The 22183-nt window shown below is 38.5% G+C and overlaps 1 protein-coding gene across 3 annotated transcripts in view; it reads right to left on the bottom strand.

The window, feature by feature from the left end:
- Positions 1-22183, bottom strand: part of LOC150076551 (ubiquitin-protein ligase E3B) — a 711739-nt gene that overhangs the window by 567443 nt on the left and 122113 nt on the right. For 2 of the 3 annotated variants that reach the window (XM_090387665.1, XM_090387666.1), the window contains exon 6: positions 16067-16171. The exons of the other annotated variant lie outside the window; for it this stretch is intronic. In XM_090387665.1, the coding sequence (XP_090243791.1) occupies positions 16067-16171 (105 nt within the window). The remainder of the gene's footprint in view (positions 1-16066; positions 16172-22183) is intronic. 3 annotated transcript variants of the gene reach the window in all.

Below are 22183 nucleotides of genomic sequence, written 5' to 3'. Positions count from 1 at the left end.
AAAGATGGTTTCGGAAGAATTGAAGCATTTGATGGACGCTGTGAGTATGAGACCAATTTCATAGAGTGAATGTGAATGGGGATTTTCACAAATGAATCTGATTATCAGCCCAACCAGAGCTTCGTTGATGACAAAAACAGTTTCTTCACTGTTTGTAGGCCCACCGCTGACCCGCTTTGATCCAGCAAAATATGTCGATTTGTGGCTGCTCCAAAAACGTCATTAAGCAAGAGACACACAAAGAGGAAGAAAAGAAGTCGGCAGATGGTGTCGGATAAGAACTTAATCAAAATTTGGAATATTCTACAAAAACTTTATTATGAAATTATTTTTATTTATTTTTACTTATTATTTTTAGGGGCCGTAGTCTAATGAGGGACCCTTAATAATGTCACTTGGTTGTCTGTCTGTCCGTCCATCCGTCTGTCACAGCATTGTATCTCTGGAACCACTCAACCTATTGACTTGAAATTTTGCATGGATTTGTAACATCATGTGGGCCAACATAACACCATATTGATTGTTGTTGAAAAAAATTTGTCTGAGAAATTGGGGGGAGGGGGGTAAATATGGGAGAACAAAAATATTGTCGACAACCTATAGCTTATTATACGCCGCTGGAAAGAGCTCAAACGAGTAGGTTTAAAATATTTTTAAAATTAAAAATGGTGGCACCAGACAGGAAAATGTGAGTAATTTTCGTGTCCCCTCCCCTCTATTTCCGTCGCTAATGGAGCTAAAAATTTAAAAATCACATCATCTGTGTGTTATTCAATGCTTATCAAGGGAAAACTATTCCGATTGAAATCTATCATTTACTTTTTGTGTTAAAATTAAAAAAAAATTTTTATTGCACTTCGATAGCGCGCTTCTTTGTACTAAGCAACTCCTTTTGGTGACAAAAAGGTTGCTAAATAGTTAGTTATAAAGGTCATTTATAAATTTTGCGATGAGAAGTATTTTTTAACAATTTTCAAAGCTGGAGTTGTCCCAGCAAGGAGGTACTCAGAGCCAGTGTAGAGGCGGCAGTGGTGGGAAAGTGCCTGCACGGAGTCCTGCATGGCCCTCACCTGCCAGTCGCTTCTCCCCCAAGGCTTTAATCACTTCCCCAGGAAGAAGTCGAAGTCACTTCTCCTACCTCTGTCATTCACAACAACTGCAAAGACTCAAATAGACAACGTTTTAGTTAGTTGCTCAGTTTTAGGCCAAGCTGGTGTTATTTATTTGTTATTTGGTTTTTAGGAGCATTAGCAACTAAGGCCATATTGCTCCGGGATATGCAGTGTTCATTCCCTGACCTTTCCGCATCCTCCGTATTTGGTGGTGACGGGCTCGAACCCCGGTCTAATCAAGAAGCATGTGCTACGCACTGCTGCTCCTTCCCACCTGGCTACGGAGGCGCGCCAAGCTGGTGTACTAGAAATATTTTTCAGTTACCATAAAGCCCTCTATTTGAGATACTACACTAACGACCATTCGTGACTACGGACCCTTCATCCTGAGTGCCCGGCACTCAGTAGTTGACCGATTTATTTACTTATATATCACTTATTTTTTTTTTTTAATATACTTTAATAATAAATTTATGATTAATAAACTGTGTTAATATACTAAATTTGTTGTTCTTATTCCAAAAACATTACTACAAAAGTAACAATATCAGGGAAAAAAAACTTTTAGAGTACTTTTCATATCCTTTTAATTTTCAATTTTTCTTGATAGCAAAAAATGAGTACCGTCACCTATTTTTTTTACAAAAAAAGCACTGAGTATGGTATTAAGTGTAAATTGCTACAATGGATAAAATGGTGGTTGAGTGGGAGAACACAAAGAGTGGCAATTAATGGATGCTGCTCTTCGTTCTTCGTGCACTAATGTCCCCCCAGGGTACAGTGCTGGGCCAATTGTTGTTTTGTATATTTATTAATGATATTGATGAAGGTATATCAGGCTTAATATTGGAGTTTGCAGATTATACAAAGGTTGGAAGGGTTGTTAATGACAGTAACGGCAGTGTGTTACTGCAACAGGATCTAGAAAATTTTAGCATATGGGCTGAGAAGTGGCAACTGAAGTTAAAACACTGACAAACGCACACTACTGCATATGGGTAAGAGCAAAGGGTTGCTCTTACGAAGAAAGGCTTAAGTTTTGCAAATTACAGAGTCTGGAGACTAGGCACCGGCGAGGTGATCTGATAGAGGTGTATAAGGCTTTGAATGGTTTGAGCATGCTCAATGCCAATGGGATTCTTCATCTTGCTCAGAGGGCATAAATTCAAATTGAGGAAGGACAGATGTCGGACAGATGTGCGGAAATTTGCCTTTGGCCAGCGGGTGGTTGGTTGGTGGAACCGACTTCCATCACTTATTGTTGAAGTTGATAGCCTAAACAAATTTAAAGCTCAACTGGACAGGTATTTCGAACAAACGGAGGGGTGAAATGGGAGTGGTGTGTGGTTTTTTTTTTTTTTTTTTTGGCTGATGCTGAATAAGCTTGCTTTCTTGCATCATATGCCTCTACTAATGCTAATGCTAAGTAACCCCAGAGAAACTGTTAGATAACTGTCAGACTGTTAGATAAGAAGAGAAACACATGGATTAGGCAGCATAATCAAGTAAAGGACATTCTTATCAAAGCTAAAGAACTAAAATGGTCTTGGGCAGGACACATAGCTCAAAGACATGATGATAGATGGACTAAGAAAATAACAGAATGGTACCCAAGAGAAAACCTGGAAGATAACAATGGTGATGGACAGATGAAATTCATGAGTTTGTGGGTAGTAAATGGATGGCCATTGCACAAAACAGAAGGAACTGGAAAGTTGCTGGAGGGGCCTTCATCCTGCAGTGGACTGAAAATGGCTGATGATGTACCCGAGAGAAACATACCTAATTGTGTGGTACTACACTTAGGATGGTGGAAAATGAAAAAGACCTGGGAGTGATTGTGCAGTCAGATATGAAGTTTTCTCAGCAATGCAGAACAGATCATGGGGCAATATACAGGTATTTTGCTAGCAGGGAAAAGGAGGTGATTATCCCTTTGTTTGTTTGTTATTTGGTTTTTAGGAGCATTAGGCAGTGTGCTACTGCAACAGAATCTAGATAATTTGGGCAGATGGGCTAAGAAGTGGCAACTGAAGTTTAACCTTGACAAATGCAAAGTACTGCATATGGGTAGAAGTAACCCCAGAGAAACGTACCAACTGTGTGGTACTACACTTAAGGTGGTAGAAAATGAAAAAGACCTGGGAGTAATTGTGCAGGCAGATATGAAGTTTTTTGAGCAATGCAGACAGGCTGCCAGGGCAGGTCATGGGGTTTTGTCAATGATATATAGGAATTTTGCTAGCAGGGAAAAGGAGGTGATTATCCCTCTGTATAAGGCAATGGTCAGGCCACGCCTTCAGTACTGCGTACAGGTCTGGAGGCCTCATTTTAGGAAGGATGTAGATTTACTTGAACGTGTACAGAGAAGGGCAACAAGATTGGTGAGGGGAAGGAAGGGATCCTCTTATCAAGAGAGGATTAAGTTCTGCAAATTGCAGTGGCTGGAGACTAGGCACCTGCGTGGTGATCTGATTGAGGTGTATAAGGCCTTGAATGGGTTGAGCACGCTGAATTCTGATGGGATCCTTCCACTTGTTCAGATTACGAACCTAAGGGGGCATAAATTCAAATTAAGAAAAGACAGATGTAGAACAGATGTGCAGAAATTTGCCTTTAGCCAGCAGGTGGTTAATTGTTGGAACAAACTTCCATCTGTCGTTGTGGAAGTTGATAGGTTGAATAAATTTAAGGAGGAACTGGACAGGCATTTGGAGGGAATGGTGTGATTTTTTTTTTTTTTGGCTGATGCTGCATAAGCTCATACATTTGCTTTCTTGCATCACATACTACTACTACTACTACTAGCAACTAAAGCCATAATGCACTGGATATATGCGGCGGTCACTCCCTGAACTTTTCGCATCCTCCATATTTGGTGGTCATGGGCTCAAACCCCGGTCTAATCAAGCACATGTGCTATGCACTGCTGCTCCTGCCCACCTGGCTACGGAGGCACCTTATCCCTTTGTATATTGCAATGTATTCAGTACTGTGTACAGGTCTGGAGGCCTCATTTTAGGAAGGATGTAGAATTGCTTCAGCGTGTATAGAGAAGGGCAACAAGATTGGTGAATGAAGTAAAGGGTTCATCTTACCAAGAAAGGCTAAATTCTGAAAATTTCAGCGGCTGGAGACTAGGCACCTGTGAGGTAAGGTGATCTGTTTCAGGTATATAAGGCCTTAAATGGGTTGAGAATGCTGAATTCTGATGGGATTCTTCTGCTTACTCAGATTAACAACCCGAGAGGGCATAAATTCAAACTGAAGAAAGACAATTGTAGAATAAATGTGCGGAAATTTGCATTTAGCAAACGTTTTCAACAGTTGGAAATTTACTCTTGAGAACTCATTAAATGGGTTGAGAATGCTGAATTCTGATGGGATTCTTCCGCTTACTCAGATTAGCAACCTGAGAGGGCATAAATTCAAATTGAAGAAAGACAATTGTAGAATAAATGTGCGGAAATTTGCATTTAGCAAACGTTTTCAACAGTTGGAAATTTACTCTTGAGAACTCATTAAATGGGTTGAGAATGCTGAATTCTGATGGGATTCTTCCGCTTCTTAAATTACGAACGTGAGAGGGCATAAATTCAAATTTAAGAAAGACATTTGCAGAATAGATGTGTGGAAATTTGCATTTAGCCAGCAGGTGGTTAACAGTTGGAACAAACTTCCATCTGTTGTTGTGGAAGTTGATAGCTTAAATAACTTCAAGGAGGATCTGGACAAACTTTTAGATGGAATGGATGTGTGAAATTGGGGTTTTTTTTTTGTTTTTTTTGCTGATGCTACATAAGCTCATATGCTTGCTTTCTTTCATCATATGCCTCTATTACTACTAATACTTTATTTCTCTGTACAGCTGTTCATTATACTTATCAGAGTCATTAGGCCTATAATACACTCCTACTCTCAATTTTGCTTTCCCAATGCTTTTATGTATTTCTTAACTAATAGCATAACCCCCCCCTCCCTTCCTATACACATTGCACCCCCCAAATTCCAATTCTGTATATCTGTGTGATACCACGTGTCTGATATCCCAACAATATCTGCCTTTGATGTTTTGACCAACACCTCAGATTCATCAAATTTATTTACTATACTCTCAGCATTGGTGTACATGCAAGTATACATGCGCATGTTCTTATTCTTAGCTACCCTAACATAGCCCATGTACTTACTTGTTCCACTGGCGGCTGTTGTTGTTATTTGGTTTTTAGGAGCATTAGCAACTAAGGCCATATTGCTCTGGGAATATGCGATGGTCATTTCCTGACCTTTCCGCATCCTCCGTATTTGGTGGTCACGGGCTCGAACCCCGGTCTAATCAAGAAGCGTGTGCTACGCACCTGGCTACGGAGGTGCCAGTGGAACAGGCACCTGTTGACTATGACTGCCAGCAGTCCTGGAAATCTCCACTACCTTGCTTTCCAGGCTGCTGCTGCTGATTCTAATAGAAATGTCAGAAATATGTTTAAGTTATATGCATTAAGTTATAAGTTATAATCTAAGTGGTTATACGTATTAAGTTAAAACGTTACATTAATCTAAGCAGTAATAATACATAAAAATTTAAATATCATTGCCACTCACGTGGATTTGGCATAAATAGCTAGCTCTTACGCTAGCTATTTATGCCAAATAATCGATTCTAAAATCTCTACGAATATTACTGTCATATGTTACGATCTACATGACAAGTTAAATTATTAAAACATGTAAATAGTGCTATAATTTATGGTTTATAATCAAATGCCGATACTGATTACACTGCTACAAGTTACTTTCTGATTCTGTTGATTCAATGACTGATCATTGGAGACATGCTGTCCGGACAGCTCATGAGGTTTTGTCAATGATATACAGGAATTTTGCTAGCAAGGAATAAGAAGGTGATTATCCATTTGTATAAGGCAGCGGTTCCCAACAGATGGTTTGCAAACTTCCATTATTGTAAACTACAAAATATAACTAATAATAAATAATAAAGTAAAATAAAATTAAATAAAAAGTAAAGAATTGCCAAAGAAAGAAACCACATCGCCCACAATTCCTTCTAATTACTTTACTATCTCACAGTACATCATGTTATATAAATATCTAAAATTATTTCTTGACTAAATGTCTAAGAGTATGAAAAAGGTTGTTTATGTCGGTAATGTGAGATATGATCAAACGATGGATGCATAATATCTGGATAGTAGAAATGATGAAGTACATTACCCATGCATAATCAACCTTTTTCATACTCTCAGACATTTAGTCAAGGAATAATTTTAGATTAAACCATGCACACCACAAGCATCCTTCATATTGTGGAGTTATACTTCATAACTGGGTTATCATTATTGAAACAACAGGGTACCTACCCACTCACTGATCAGTAAGTGAACAAGCTTCGAAACGGTGCCGTCTAGGTGGTAGTATCCGCCGAGAATAAGTAACATTAGTCTTCTCCACTGGTGAGGCGTTACTTATTCTTGGCAACTCCTTGTGAAAGTATTCACAGTATGAGATATAATCAATTGATTTATGCATACTACCTGGTTAGTAGAAATGGTAATGGAAGTGCATTAGCCAGGCATAAACAACCTTTTTTAAATAAATATGTTTTCCACACAAAATTTTTTTTCATTCTCAAGGATCATTGTTATGTACAGGTACTCTTTTTTAGAACCTATAGTACTTAGTACCGTGCATGGATTGAAAGTTGAAAAGATGAAAGAAGATACTTGTTGACATTAGACTTGAATTTCTGTAGATTGTGATTTTCAAGAAATACTTATAAAGGAAGGTTGTTCCAGAGAGCACAAGTTGAATGAATAAATGAGGAAGAAGAAAAGTTGGTTCTGTGGAATTGAACTTGGACAGTAAAAGGATATTGACTGGTTCCAGCACATGTTCGGATTGCTTTGAAAGAGAGAGTGGGAATTATAGAAACCAATTCAGAAGAACAGTGCCCATGCGAATATCTATAGAAAAGGCATCGAATAGAAACAGAACGTCTATGAGACACAGTGGAGAGACTCTTTTAAAGATGAGACATTAATTAACCTAAGTGCCTCTTTTGAATGGAATCTAGAAGACAGAGAGGTTTTGTGGGCACGACCCCAGATGTTGGAAGGATATTCCATGGTAGGCCGGATTTGCAATTTCTACAGAGTAAACAACTGTATGAAAAGTAATGCCGAGAGCGAAAGAAAAAACACAGTTTTTAAGATGCAGAGGAAGCAATATTTGTAAAGTGCTTTATGCCAAGGGAGATTAGAAGTCAGGGTAATCCCCAAGATGTTGCCAGAAATCAGAGTGTCATCGAAGATAAACATAGGAGCAGAAAAATCCTTTTTCGAGATATAAGACAGGACTGAGTTTTAGAAGGATTGAAATCAATTAAGTTGTCTTTGCCCCACTGGAGATCAGCATTTAAGGATTTGGCAGTGGATGTGCTATCATCAGCAAAATTATTGGTTAGGATTTCCAGTCAATGGAAGAAGATCATTAATATACAAGAGGGAAAAAGTGGAAGAAAAAACTGAACCTTGGGGAACACCAACATTAGTGGAGAAGTTAGAAGACAGAGAGCCATCTATCATCACCCGCAGTGATTGATCAGAGAGAAAACTGGATACCTAATTACAAACAACAGCTGCCAAACCATAGGATGTAAGCTTATTTAGAAGACCATTATGAAAGCCTTTGAGATGTCAAGAGCAACTGCTTGTGTTTCACCAAACCTTTCCATTGAATCAGTCCATAAATGAGTAACGTAAGCCAGAATATCACCAGTGGATCGACACTGATGGAATCCATAATGGTGATCCTGGATCAGATGAAAGATTACCAGATGGTTTAAGAGTTGGCAGTTAATTGATTTCTCCATTACTTAGGAAAGAGTAGAAGTAATCGCAATGGGACGATAACTGGATGGAAGGGATTTGTGACCCTTTTTAGGAACTGGCTGGATATGAGCAAATTTCGAAGCAGAAGGAAAAACACCTTTGGAATAAGAAAGTGAAACAAGACGACACAAAACAGGAGTAAGTTCAAGGGCACTGGTTTTAAGAAAAGGTGGAGAAATACCATTGGGACCTGGAGCTTTCTTAACATCAAGATTCGTAAAAATCCTTCTGACACCCTTTTGACGGAAGACCACAGGAGGCATTGAATGGAGCGTGTTGGGAATGGTGGGAGGTTTTTACCAAGATCATTAATACATGCATTGGAAGAAAAATAGGATGCTAGCAGGTCAGCTTTATCCTTGGCTGAAGTAACAACAGAACCATCTGGTTTGGACAGAGGTAGGAACAGAGATGGGCAAAGGTTCCTATTGTCTTCTTCAGTACTTTCTAGAACAAGTACAGAGGAAGACAACAAGACTAGTTAGGGGAACGAAGGGGTACTCTTACCAAGAAAGGCTTAAGGTCTGCAAATTGCAGTGTCTAGAGACTTGAGGTGTATAAGGCCTTGGAATAGTTTGAGCAGGCTTGATGCTGATGGGATTCTTCCTCTTGCTAAGATTGTGAACTTGAGGAAAGATAGTTGTAGAATAGATATGCGGAAATTTGCCTTTAGTCAGTGGGTAGTTGAATGCTAGAACCATTTGTCGTTGTGGAAGTTGATAGCTTAAATAAATTCAGGGAAGAACTGGACAAACGTTTAGAGCAAATGGATGGGCGAAATGGGATTTTTTTTTTTTTTTTTTGGCTGATGCTGTATAAGCTTGCCTTCTTGAATCACATGCCTCTACCTATGCTAATATTATACACTAGATCAGTGTTTCCCAAAGTGGGGTCCACAGACCACTCGGGGTCTGTAGGTAGGCCATTTCCAGGGGGTCCAGAAAAGGACCCTCTAGAACTGGTGAAATTATTCATTCTATGTATAGCAAAATAATGATAAATAAAGTTATTATTATATATTTATGTAATAAATAAGAATAAAGTTGAGTTGTTTTAAACATAAAACTTTGAATTATCTTTTCAGAAAACCCAGTGTTCATACATACACACACAGAGAAATATATATATATATATAAAATATTGAAGATAATAATAGAAAATAATAGAAAAGGTAAATCAATCAAATAATACCATTCAGGAATTTAAATTCCTGAATGGTATTATTTGCTTGATTTACCTTTTCTATTATTTTCTATTATTATCTTCAATATTTTATACTCATTACGGTTGTAATGCATGATTGCTCTGCAACTGCATTGACCGATAAATATTAGTTACAGTCTTTATAATTATTAACTTTCTTTTTTATTACTGATATAAATACACACACACACACACACACACACACACACACACACACACACTGATGAGCCAAAACATTATTATGACCACCTACCTAATATGATGTTGGTCCTCCACGTTCAGCCAAAACAGCTCGTAGTCGGCGAGGACGTTACAGGATTTCTAAATGTATCTTGTGGTATCTGGTACCAACAAGTAACCAGCAGATCCTTTAACTCCTGTAAGGTACATGATTGAGATGCGGCAAATCGGAGTTGCTGTTTCAACACAAACCACAGATGCTCAATGGGATTGATGTCTGGGGAATTTGGAGGCCAGGGCAATACCTGGAAGTCTTCCTCATGTTCCACGAACCAGTCTCGAACAATCCAGGCAGTGTGGCATAGCACATTATCATGCTGAAAGACAGCACTGCCAGAAGGGAAAGACCCTTCTGGCGGTGCACCCTTTCATGTTGCCATGAAAGGGTGTACCTGGTCAGCAATGATGTTTAGGTAGGTGACAGACGTCAGAATGCCCGGCACATGGATGACTGGACCCAGGGTATCCCAGCAGAACATCACCCAAAGCATGTTTTCATCCCAAGGTGCATGCAGGTGCCATCACTTCCCCAGGTAAACGACGCACTTCCCCAGCTATACACATGGTGCAACAGGAAACGTGATTCACCAGACCAGATGACCTTCTTCCAATCACTAAAGGTGCACTTTCGATGCTTGTGTGCCCATTGTAGGCACTGTTGCCGGTGAACCATGGTTAGCATGGGCACTCGAAGTGGCATGTGGATACACAGTTTCATTTTCAGCAGGATTCAATGTACTACATGTTGTGACACTTTACTCCCGTCCCCAGCATTTCAATTACTGGTGAGTTGCACCACAGTCGCCCTTCTGTTGGCATGTACCAGTCAGGAGAGCCTTCACTCACCTCGAGCATCAATGAGTTGTGGTCGTCCAACACCTAGCCGGTGGTTCGTTGTTTTTCCCTCCTCGGACCACTTTCGGTAGGTACTGTTGTTGTTTTGGTTTTAAGGAGCATTAGCAACTAAGGCCATATTGCTCCGCGATATGCGGTGGTCATTCCCTGACCTTTCCGCATCCTCCGTATTTGGTGGTGACGGGCTCAAACCCCGGTCTAATCAAGAAGCGTGTGCTACGCACTGCTGCTCCTTCCCACCTGGCTACAGAGGCGCCTCGGTAGGTACTAACCACAGCTGACCATGAACACTCCACCAGCCGTGCCGTTTCGGATATGCTCTGACCCAATCATCTGGCCATTACAATTTGGCCTTTGTAAAACTCGCTTAAGTCCATTGCCTTTCCCATCTGAAGAACAAGAGTAACACTGATTAACAGAGCTCAGTATCAGGTGTTTTTTATACCGTGTCCCGACCTGCGCACGTGCCGTAGTTCACCTGCAGTTGCTTCGATTTGCATAACGACTCACTGGTCATAATGTTTTGGCTCATCGGTGTATATAGGGGTCCGCAAACAATTTTTTATTTTTGAAAGGCCCATAGATCTCAGTAGTTTGGGAACCACTGCATTAGATCATACATATAAAATAAATGGTGAAAATTTAATAATTCATATCTCAATGAGCAAGTCTCAAGGAATCCGAATGCCTGTGCAGGCATTCAGATGTGTGGCATTGCCTGCACAGGCAATGCCACACATACTTCTTATTCCCCTCCCTTCTTCACACACACACACAAATTAAAAACTACATCATAAAGTGAAATAAAAACATGTAATATACAATCAGTCATTCTCCAAAATTACAAAAAGAGAGAGGAGACAGGCATAACGTCAGCAAGTTTTACCTTTCAAGCATCGTTGCCAGAATTAACTCTCCATCTGATAAGCACGTCACTGCAGAAGTTGAGGGTTGTGGAGATTTAGAAGAGGTTTTTCCCAACACATCACAAATTTTCTCTGCAGCTGCAAAATCGGCACTGGAGACTTGATCGCATACTTTAATGTTTTGGAAACCAGTGCAAAGCTTGAACCTATAAAACCACCCGTTGCTTACCACGAACTTGGCTTGGAGTTCGCCATACTTATCCTTAATATCTTTATAAATGCTTCTTGCTTTTGCTTGAATGGCCATTGGACTTAGGGGCACTTGCTTCTAAATCCAATTTTCCATCCATATTATTAATAGCTTTTCCATCTTTGATATAGCACCTGAATGCTGTTCTGTGAAAACTGATCTTAAATGTATTGATCCTTTAATATGTTCTTTTAAACACACACTGTCCCTTAAAATAGTATTCACTGTTGAAGCAGCGAGACCTAATTACATGCAATAGATGACAAACTTTGTCCTGCTTCATACTTCTTAATTAATCATCTTCATTTCTAAATCAATTTTGTTTCACTTCCTAGCACTGCCAGCACTTGCACTTTCCATTGGTCCCTTTCTCTTCACCATTGTAATAAGTAAATAGGAATGAAGAGAAGATTCTGAAAATTTATTTATATTTTTCATATGATAGAAGGTTTCAGTGAAGTGAAGGGAAACTCATTTCACCATAATACCGTAACGTAAAAACCCACCGAATTTCAGTTATTGGTATTATCGCAAAGGCAATAAGATCAAGTTTACTACCTGTATATAATAAATTATACTAACAGAAAAGCCCAATAAACCAGAAAGTGCAAATTGTTTTTATTGTTTTATGGTGGTGACCTTTGAGAATTTTTTTTTAGAAAAATATCACAAAAGTGTTCATAATTGATTCTTATAATGGAACATATGATAATGATGAAAGTGTATTGCAATTTCCATTATAAAAATGACCTTTTAGAGAGATAAATAGCTTAGTTATATAGCGAAATTTCAACTTCCGAGGTCTTTGAACGAATTACCAAAAAAAAACCAATGCGTTATTGGGTTCACATTACAATAATTTCATGATACCTCCATTTATTCCTATGGGATGCAAAAAGTTCACACCAGCCGGCATCCCATAGGATGCAAAAAGTTCACACCAGCCGGCAAAAACTTACGTAAAGTCGAATTTCCGTAAGTCGAGTATTACATAAGCTGGGGAGTGGAAAGTGTGGAAAGACTTGGAAAACTCATCTGTTGTGAAGGTATTTACAGCATTCTTCTTCTTCATATTCTTTCAAATGTCATAGACACTTATCAGATTGGCAGTATCCTTTCAATCTCAATTTCAATCTGGGAAACAGAAAAAAGTCTGCTGAACCCAAGTCAGAGGAGTAAGAGAGTGATTGTGCAATGCAGCCTGCTGCGAGCCGGAAACCTCTGCACATTGATTGCAGTGTAAGAAAGTGCATTCATGTAACAGCTGTCAAACAGACTGTTCCAAATCAGGTTGCATGCACTTGATTCTCTCCAATAAATGTTTCAATACCTCTAAGTAGTAATTACTGGTAACAGTCAGAGGGATAATGCATAAGAAATTTGTTCGAAAAGGAACATAAGGAATTTGTTCAAAAAGGAACATAACGAATTTGTTCGAAAAGGAACATAACGAATTTGTTCCAAAAGGAACAAATTCCTTATGGATTAGCCCTCTGTGATCAACGATTATGATTAGCATGGTTCTGACTATCCTTTACTTCTGTAAACTTTGTGATTACCATACTGCATACTGTCTATTAGTCTCAGGATCATGTTGGAAGCATCAATTCTTGTCCCCAGTAATAATGCTATTTAGGAAACTGGGTTCACTATCAGCTGTTTGAACAAAATCTTTGCAAGCATCCAACTGTCTGTTTTTTCCATCATGCAAACAGTGCAGAATAAATCATGCAAATTTTTTTTTTTCCCAAGTCTGTAATAATTATGGACAGTATTGATTCCTTATTCACATTTAACTCACTTGCTATCACATTCTTAGTGTTAATGAAAGGTCACTTGCTAGTAAACTGTGTACTTTTTCTTCCAATTCAAAGGTGCAAGTCATTTTTGATCATCCACTTCAAGAATCATCTATTACCACATCCTCTGTCCCCCAAAAAAACAGTTAAAGAATCAAAATGTTTGTGCTCAGGACAGAGCCTTTCCCCATAATCTGTTTGTAACATTTTGTGTTTCAGTAGGACTTTTCCCCAGCTTTACACAAAAATTGATCATTGATCCATTGTTCCGTTTCTTTAGTTTCTAATGGTGACAATAGGCATGATGCACAAAGAGTCGGGTTTAACTTTTTTTTAACTTAGTTTAACTGTTAGTTTAACTTCTGTTCTAGGGAAAATAATGGAGTCACTGGAAAAAGAAGTAATGCAGGATCATCTAGACAAGGCTGCAATTAAACTTCAGACACAGCATGTGTTTGTTAAGGGAAAATCTAGTCTGACCAATCTGATGGGATACTACAATTTTTCAATTATACTAGCACGACTTAAGGGGCTTTAATATTGCTGAGAACATAACGGCTAATAAGGACTCTGTGAAGGTGGTGTAGCAAGCAGGTTTGGATGAAGTTGATGGAAGGGACATTGAAAATTTGCTTGAATCACACACACACAAGAATTAACAAATCAAGACTTGCTTGATTTGTGAATTAGAAAAGAAAAGGCACCAGGAACGGGGAGAGTACACTGCCAATCAGCCTGAACAAAGTCAACCTATGGTAAAGCAACTGGCATGGCTTTTGACCATATTTCAGTAGCTACTGCCATTTTTGAATAAGATAATCCATGCATGGATCGGAGATCCTTGGTGATGCAGCAGATGATGGAATATGTATCTGCATACCAAGAAATCCTGAAAGAAAAAAACGAACAAAAACTCAAACCACATTAGATACTTTCTTCAGCAAAAACAATTTTAATGGAATCAGGCTGGACTCCAATATCAAGTGGGGAGACAGCACATCCTAATTTGATGCCTGTTGCATTCCTCTTCCTTCAGTGTCGTCCGGCTATGATTATGATATAATAATGTAATAAAAATGAACATGACATTAATTAATAAAATTATCATGTTTAAAAGCAAATATATGTTAGAGTGATTGTAAATTTATGTGCTCCAAGAATGCAACCCCCTCCCAAACTTTACATTCTATGCAAGGTCTTCGAGAGTGCACCCCTCGCCTAAAATGTGACAGCACTTACTTTAGTCACGGTATGGGTTCATTAAGCAGAGACCTTGTCTGACCAATTTGACTGGATACTGAGATCTAGTGACAAAGGAATTGGATGCAAAAATAATTTTAATCTCATATACTTTGATTTCAGAAAAGCTTTTTCACATAAAAGACTGCTGTACAGATTGGAGCAGTGCAGCATTAAGGGCAATTACTGCTATAGACAAAGAGATAGTTGCATGAGAGAACACAGAATGGTTGTCAATGGATGCTGCGCTTCGTGGACTAATGTTATTAGTGGAGGCCCAAAGGATTCGGTGCTGGCCCATTTTTGTTCTCTGCATTTATTAATGATATTGATGAAGGTACAGCAGGCTTAATGTCTAAGTTGCAGATGATACAGAGATTGGTAGGGTGGTTAATAACAGTAATGAAGGTATCTAGATCTAAGTAACTAGATCTAGAAAAATTAGGTAGATGGGTTGAGAAATGGCAATTGAAAGTTTAGCATTGACAAATTAAAGGTACTGTATATGGGTAGGAGTAATCACAGAGTAATGTACCAACTGTGTGGTACTACACTCAGGATAGTGGAAAACAAAAAGGACACGGAATAATTGTGCAGTAAGATATGTATACATGTATACAGATATGTATACATGCTGCCAGGACAGCTCATGGGTTTTGTCAATGATATACAGGAATTTTGCTAGCAGGGATAAGGAGATGATTATCCCATTGTATGAGGCAAAGGTCAGACCACGTCTTGAGTACCACATACAGGTCTGGAGGCCTCATTCTAGAAAGGATATAAAGCTACTGGAAAGAGTAAAGAGAAGGGCAATGAGATTGGTGAGGAGAACAAAGGGATGCTCTTACCAAGAAAAGCTTCAGTTCTCCAAATTGCAGCATTTGGAGACTAGGCTCCTGCAAGGTGATCTGACTGAGGTATTTAAGGTATTACAATAGATTGAGCAAGCTCAATGCTGATATGGGATTCTTCCTCTTGCTCAGAATATGCATATGAGGAGGCACAAATTCAAACCAAAGAAGGATGATTGAGAACAGATGTGCGGAAATTTGCCATTACCCAGCAGGTGGTTGACTGCTGGAACAAACTTCCATCTGTTGTTGTGGGAGTTGATAGCTTAAATAAATTCAAGAAAGAACTAGACAAACTATTGGAGGGAATAAATAGGTGAAATGGAAGTGCCATGGTTTTTTTTTTGCTGTTGTATAAATTTGCTTTCTTGCGTCATTTGATGCAAGAAAGCAAATTTATACAAATAACAAGACTGAATTTTTTAAATTCAGTCTTGTTATTTTTTTTCCATGTTGTGTATTGCAATGCAAGAATTTATCTTGAGGTATTAGCTTCAGATAAGAATAATCTGTTTATCTGTAGACCATAAACATTACCAATTATACATTACTATAGTCTTTCTAAACTTCATTATGAACGATAATTTTAATTAGTATGTGAAGAAGGGGGGGCTTCCCAAAAATACTTTGTTTTTAATGACCCCTTCATTTTTAATGACCAACTTCAGCTCTACTTACTGAGACTATCCACACACAAGATGACCACTTACAAAACAAATACAGAATCAACCATAGCTTACCCTGACATGTTTTAAATACGTGCAACACCACCACAGCAATGTTTTTACATGCTGAATCCATGCCACTGCATGTTCTTTATGTAATGCAACTGCAATATAACTGAACTGTAAAAGAAAGAAAAGCAAACCTTTTAAAAATGAAGGTAAGAAAATCACTGTAAAGCAATTTAATAGAAATTTCATACATACAAAAAAAAAAAAATCATCTAATATTATATGTCTCATTAACTGCAGGTCTTATTACATTTCTGTGTATTTTCATTTTATTTTCCTTTCCATTTCCAACATGTAAATAACCACTTTCCACTTACAGAATAACCTCCCAGATCCAACAACTCCAGGACCAGATCGCTACTGAATCTTTGAAGTTTCTGAAAACAGTCCATGAAATTGCACAGTACAATAGAAACAAAATTATTTCCCCTTTAAAAATATACTGTACACAGTATGGTATATTTTGGAAGGGGAAATAAACATGATGCTATAATAGTGATGCAACTAGGATTTTTAGTCCTAGTTGCATCACTAATGTGCAGAAACATTAGAAAGATGCTGCTGCTTCTCATTCATGTGACAAAACTTTTCAATTCACTGATGTCCAGTATCTTTTCCAATACAACCTTTTCTAAAATGTATACTTTGTGTTCATTTTTAATGACCAATAATTCTCTGGGCCATTAATTTTCTTTTATGTGGCACACAGATAAACAGAAATGGATGGAAACAATATAAAAGCTCTAAAAACATTCACTAAACAAATACGTTTGGTGAATTGTTACCTCAGTCATTGCTTATGATCAGTGAGTTACTAATCCAGTTCATAAACAGCAATTATAACACTCTGTAACCTAACAAATTTGTTGTTGTTGTAAAGCTAAGCAAACATTTTATGGCTTTGAGGTGAAAACAACCTACACAATCAACTAACATACTGTTTGGGCAAATGGTCAATCCAAGAACTACATCATCCTCTAAATCCAATATTCTGTCCCAGAATAGTGGTTTTTTTAAAGGTGAGATCTGGTTTTCAAGTTTTAGATATTTTGGAGAGACCTGGTCTCAAATCTTGTAATATACTGGAGGAACTTTTGAAGTCCCCCTTCAATCAGGGTTGTTGTTAGCCAATCTCAGGTGATGGAATACTGATTGTCCCACAAGTTATTTTGGCTTCTAAGCACATACAACATGCAAATCAGTCCCTGAACACACACATTTGTACAGAGAAAATACTGATACACCATAAAAACAACAGCAACCAAGAATTAAATTTACTAACTGTTAGTGGCCTACAGCATTCCCTAAATAGCTGGAAAATGGATGGTGTCTGAAAATGTGGATTGAAAAATTTGGGAGGTTCAATTATACTGTGTATTTTCATGCCATTCCTCAGCATATCTCCATAGTAACCTACTCATTCAATCCATCAACTACTTTCAATACCTGGATCTTTCTGTAATACTGAATTTAGAAATAAATGTTCCCTCTCCACAACCTCTAATAAAATACAATAAAGCATCCTTTAAAGCAATTTTGATATAGTACAAGAGGCATTACAGAACAGAAATCTGCATCTGAGAACAAAATTTTACTTAGATAACTCTAATGTAAAAAAGGACTCAGAATGTTAACAAAGAATCAGAATTCCTTAAAGATGAAGAGAATAAATGAATACTTAATAAAAATATCTTCCTCAGTGTAAACAGCATGGGAAGAAATAATCTCATTGGATGACCACAAATACTCAGAAGCAAGACTAACTTATGTGTAGAAGCAAATTTGCAAAACCTGCTTGAACTTAGTAGAACAATTATTATTTATGTCTATCTGAAAAAGCAGGTGAGACTGATTTTTATTTGACCTTGAATTTTTTTCAAGGTTAAATAAAAATCTTGAGATTCAAAGTAGGAAAGAACTCTGCTGACACTGTTCACCATTTACTGCATCAATATAAGAATGACATAAATGCCACTTAATATTTCTTTATGCAATTCCATAGGAGCAAAACTGTAAAATTTAAAACAATACGAATGTGATTTTATAATATAACAGTAAAGTAATTTTACAGCATAGTATGTACTACTTTCGCATAATCTGGGAACAGTATAGTGCTATTATTGCAATTAAGTATCTCAGTTTATTATAGTATTTTAAATTCGAATTAAGCGGAAATCATGCTCAAGACTAGAGCAGCAGAGAAAACAACTCAAAGAACCTGGAATGCTTTCCCTAGAGGAATTTCAAGGAAGATTCTTCTGTGAATCATGGCTTTAAACAGCGTGCTATTTATAGACTGTTTGAGAATCTCTCTTTAAGATAAAGCCAAAGTGGATGCTTTTGTGTGATTCTGTGTTGCGATTTGAAAATATGAAAGCTTGAAGAACAGAGTGATGCCCTCAAAGAAATTAAAATGAGGACTCAACGTTGAGCACCCAACTGCTCAGCACAATGCTAGAGGCCACACCGTGCATCAGGCAACATAGGTTCCTCCAAGGTAGAAAGTGCTGGTTCTATAATAAATAGCTGCTGCAATGGCTATTCTCATGGAAAAACAGGAAATATATTGTGCAAAAAGGATAGGTGGAAATTCATGGAGCATATGTCCAGAGAGAAAGTTAATGATATCATAAAATGGTTATCCTTTAATAAAACAAAAGATGATGATCCCCAAGGTAGAATTTGCTGGTCCCACAGGAACTAGTAGTTGTTGGTGACTATTGTCAGGGGAAACGGGGAACATGCTATGTAAAAAGGATAGGTAGAACAGGACCAGGGTATATCTGCCAGGGGCAAAGGTTGATGACGTTGTAGAGCGGATATCATCTTTTAAGGGCACAAAAGGTGATATTGTTGTACACGTTGGCACTAATGATGTTAAGAATGTTAGGATACTGGCAGAATTACTTAACAAGTACAGGTCACTGTTGAAAAAAAGCCGTGAATTAGGGTTGAATTTGAAAGTGTCTGCAATTCTGCCCAGACACGATAGGAGGGAGTATATGATGAGAGCCTTGTCGATCAATTCGGCCCTGGAAAGATTGGGCAAGGCTCAAGGGGTAGAATTTTTTTCAGCCTGGTCTGTACATATTAACAGAAGAGAATGCTTCTACGGGGATGGGATACACATAAATAGAAAGGGTGCAAAAATATTTGCTGATGCAATCGAGACAGAGTTAGGTGGGTAGGAAAACTGCCTAGCTTGGAGGATACAAGGACTAATAGATTAACAGTAGCCACTGGCAGAGGTGAAAGTGATTCTTGCACTGCTTCTATTGGAATGAGCAGCAGCCTGGAAAACAAGATGCATGGTATTTCAAAGACTGCTGGGAGTCATTGCGGTACAAGTAAACACATGGGTTGTGTTAGGGTAGGTAAGAATAGGAACAGGTGCACATATACTAGCGAGTACGCCAATGCTAGGAGTTTGGTAAATAAATTTGATGAATTTGACGTATTGCTCAAAACATAAAAGGCAGATATTGCTGGGATATGAGAGACGTGGTGTAACACAGATATAAGGAATGCAGAACTGGAATTTGGGAAGTACAATGTGTACAAAAAGGATAGACAGGATAGGAAGGGAGGAGGGGTTATGCTATTAGTTAAGAAACACATAAAATCCAAGGAAGGGAAGCCAGTCGACATCATTGGACAATGCAGTGTCGAGTCAGTTTGGTATGACATAAACACTGGGAGATCAAAATTGAGAGTAAGAGTGTGCTATAGGCCTAATGACACTGATGAGTATAATACGAAACTGTACAGGGAAATAGAGTGGGCCAGTAAATCAGAGAGTCTTATTACGGGGGATTTTAATTTCCCGAATATTGACTGGAATTTGTGGGTTGGTCACTCACACAATAGCAAGGCTTTTGGGGATTTATTGGATGATCGTTTTCTACATCAGCATGTTCGGGAGGCAACTAGAGGGAGTAATACTCTTCATCTGATTATCAGTAGTGATTCTTCATGCATTAAGAATCTGCAGATAAAAGAACCACTAAGTGGCAGTGATCACAGTATGCTGAAGTGGGATTTACTCAAAGAGGTAACAACCATCAGAGGTAAAGGGAAGGGTTTTTGCTTTCGTAAAGGCGACTACGATGGTCTGAGACAGTATTTAAATTCTATACAGTGGGACCAACTGATGATGATGTTACCAACAGCAAATTCAAAATGGGAAGCATTCAAAGAATTTATTGTGAAAGCTACAAGGCTTTACATACCAACTAAGAAATATTGTTCAAGGTTTAGGCCTAATTGGATGTCAGATGAACTAATGAGACATATGGCAGAGAAGAAAAATGCATGGGATACATATAAATTAATGGATGATATGGAAGCCTATGATAGATATAAGCTGGTCTGTAACCAAGTCACAAAAGAGATTAGTCAGGCAAAGGCAGACTATGAGAAATCCTTGCCAAAGGATGCAAAGAAAAACAGAAAAGAGTTCTTTACCTATGTAAACTCTAGAAGGAAAGGGATGAATCAGATTGGTCCACTGGATATTGATGGTTCAACTGTTGATGATCCTGCTCAGGTGGCTAACAAACTAAACGAGTATTTTGCATCTACATTCACACATCAGGAGTTATTCAGAAAGAGGAATGCCAGAGGTGAAGTAAACTCTGGCAGTGATCTAGATGATTTTGTAATAACTGAGAGGAAAGTGGAGGAGAAATTGTTGAGGATAAACATAAAAAAGGCACCCGGCATGGATGGAATCTATCCAGTTATATTAAAGGAGGCAGCAAAGCAACTAAGCAAACCCTTAGCCATAATTATGAGAGCTTCTTTGGACACAGGAGAGGTACCCATACACTGGAGATGTGCAAATCTGAGCCCAATTCACAAAGGAGGATCAAAAGCTGACACGAGTAATTATAGACCTGTGAGTTTAACTTCTGTTCTAGGAAAATTAATGGAGGCACTGGTTAAAGAAGCACTGCAGGATCATCTAGACAAGACTTCAGTTACTGCTCGGACACAGCACGGTTTTGTTAAGGGAAAGTCTTGCCAGACCAATTTGATTGGATACTATGATGCAGTCACAAAAGAACTGGCACCTCTATAGCCAGGTGGGAAGGAGCAGCAGTGCGTAGCACATGCTTCTTGATTAGACCGGGGTTCGAGCCCGTCACCACCAAATACGGAGGATGTGGAAAGGTCAGGGAATGACCACTGCATATCCCGGAGCAATATGGCCTTAGTTGCTAATGCGCCTAAAAACCAAATAACAACAACAACAAAAGAACTGGATGCAGGGAATAACTTTGATATTATATATTTGGATCTTAGAAAGGCTTTTGATACTGCTGCACATGGAAGACTGCTGCACAAATTGGAGCAGTATGGCATTGGAGGCAAATTGCTGCTATGGATAAAGGGATAGTTGAGTGGGAGAAGACAGAGAGTGGTAATCAATGGACACTGCTCATCGTGGACTAATGTTATTAGTGGTGCAGTGTTGAGTCCATTGTTATTTTCTGTATTTATAAATGGTTTTGATGATGGTATATCAAGCTTAATGTCCAAGTTTGCTGACAATACAAAGGTTGCCAGGGTTGTTAATGACACTATTGACAATATGCTGCTGCAACAGGATCTGGAAAGATTGAGCAGATGGGCTGGGAGGTGGCAACTGAAGTTTAACACTGGCAAATGCAAAGTACTGCATATGGGAAACAGTAACCCCAGAGCAACGTATCAACTTTGTGGTACTACACTGACAGTGGTAGAGAATGAAAAGGACCTGGGGGTAATTGTGCAGGCAGATATGAAGTTTTCTGAGCAGTGCAGACGGGCGGCAAGAGTAGCTCATGGTGTCTTGTCAATGATATACAGGAATTTTTCCATCAGGGATAAGGAGGTGATTATTCCCTTGTATAAGGCAATGGTCAGGCCACACCTTAAGTACTGTGTACCGGTCTGAAGGCCTCATTTCAAGAAGGATGTAGAGCTGCTGGAACAAGTACAGAGAAGGGCAACAAGATTAGTGAATGGAACAAAGGGTTGCTCTTACAAAGAAAGGCTTAAGTTTTGCAAATTACAGTGTCTGGAGACTAGGCACTGTAATTTGCAAAACGACGAGGTGATCTGATGGAGGTGTATAAAGTC

The sequence above is a fragment of the Mastigoproctus giganteus genome, chromosome 13 (assembly GCF_048544385.1).
Source record: "Mastigoproctus giganteus isolate SK-2022 chromosome 13, ASM4854438v1, whole genome shotgun sequence".
NCBI lineage: Eukaryota > Metazoa > Arthropoda > Arachnida > Uropygi > Thelyphonidae > Mastigoproctus > Mastigoproctus giganteus.
The sequence above is the reverse complement of the archived record's forward strand: the minus strand, read 5'-3'. Positions and strand labels throughout refer to the sequence as shown.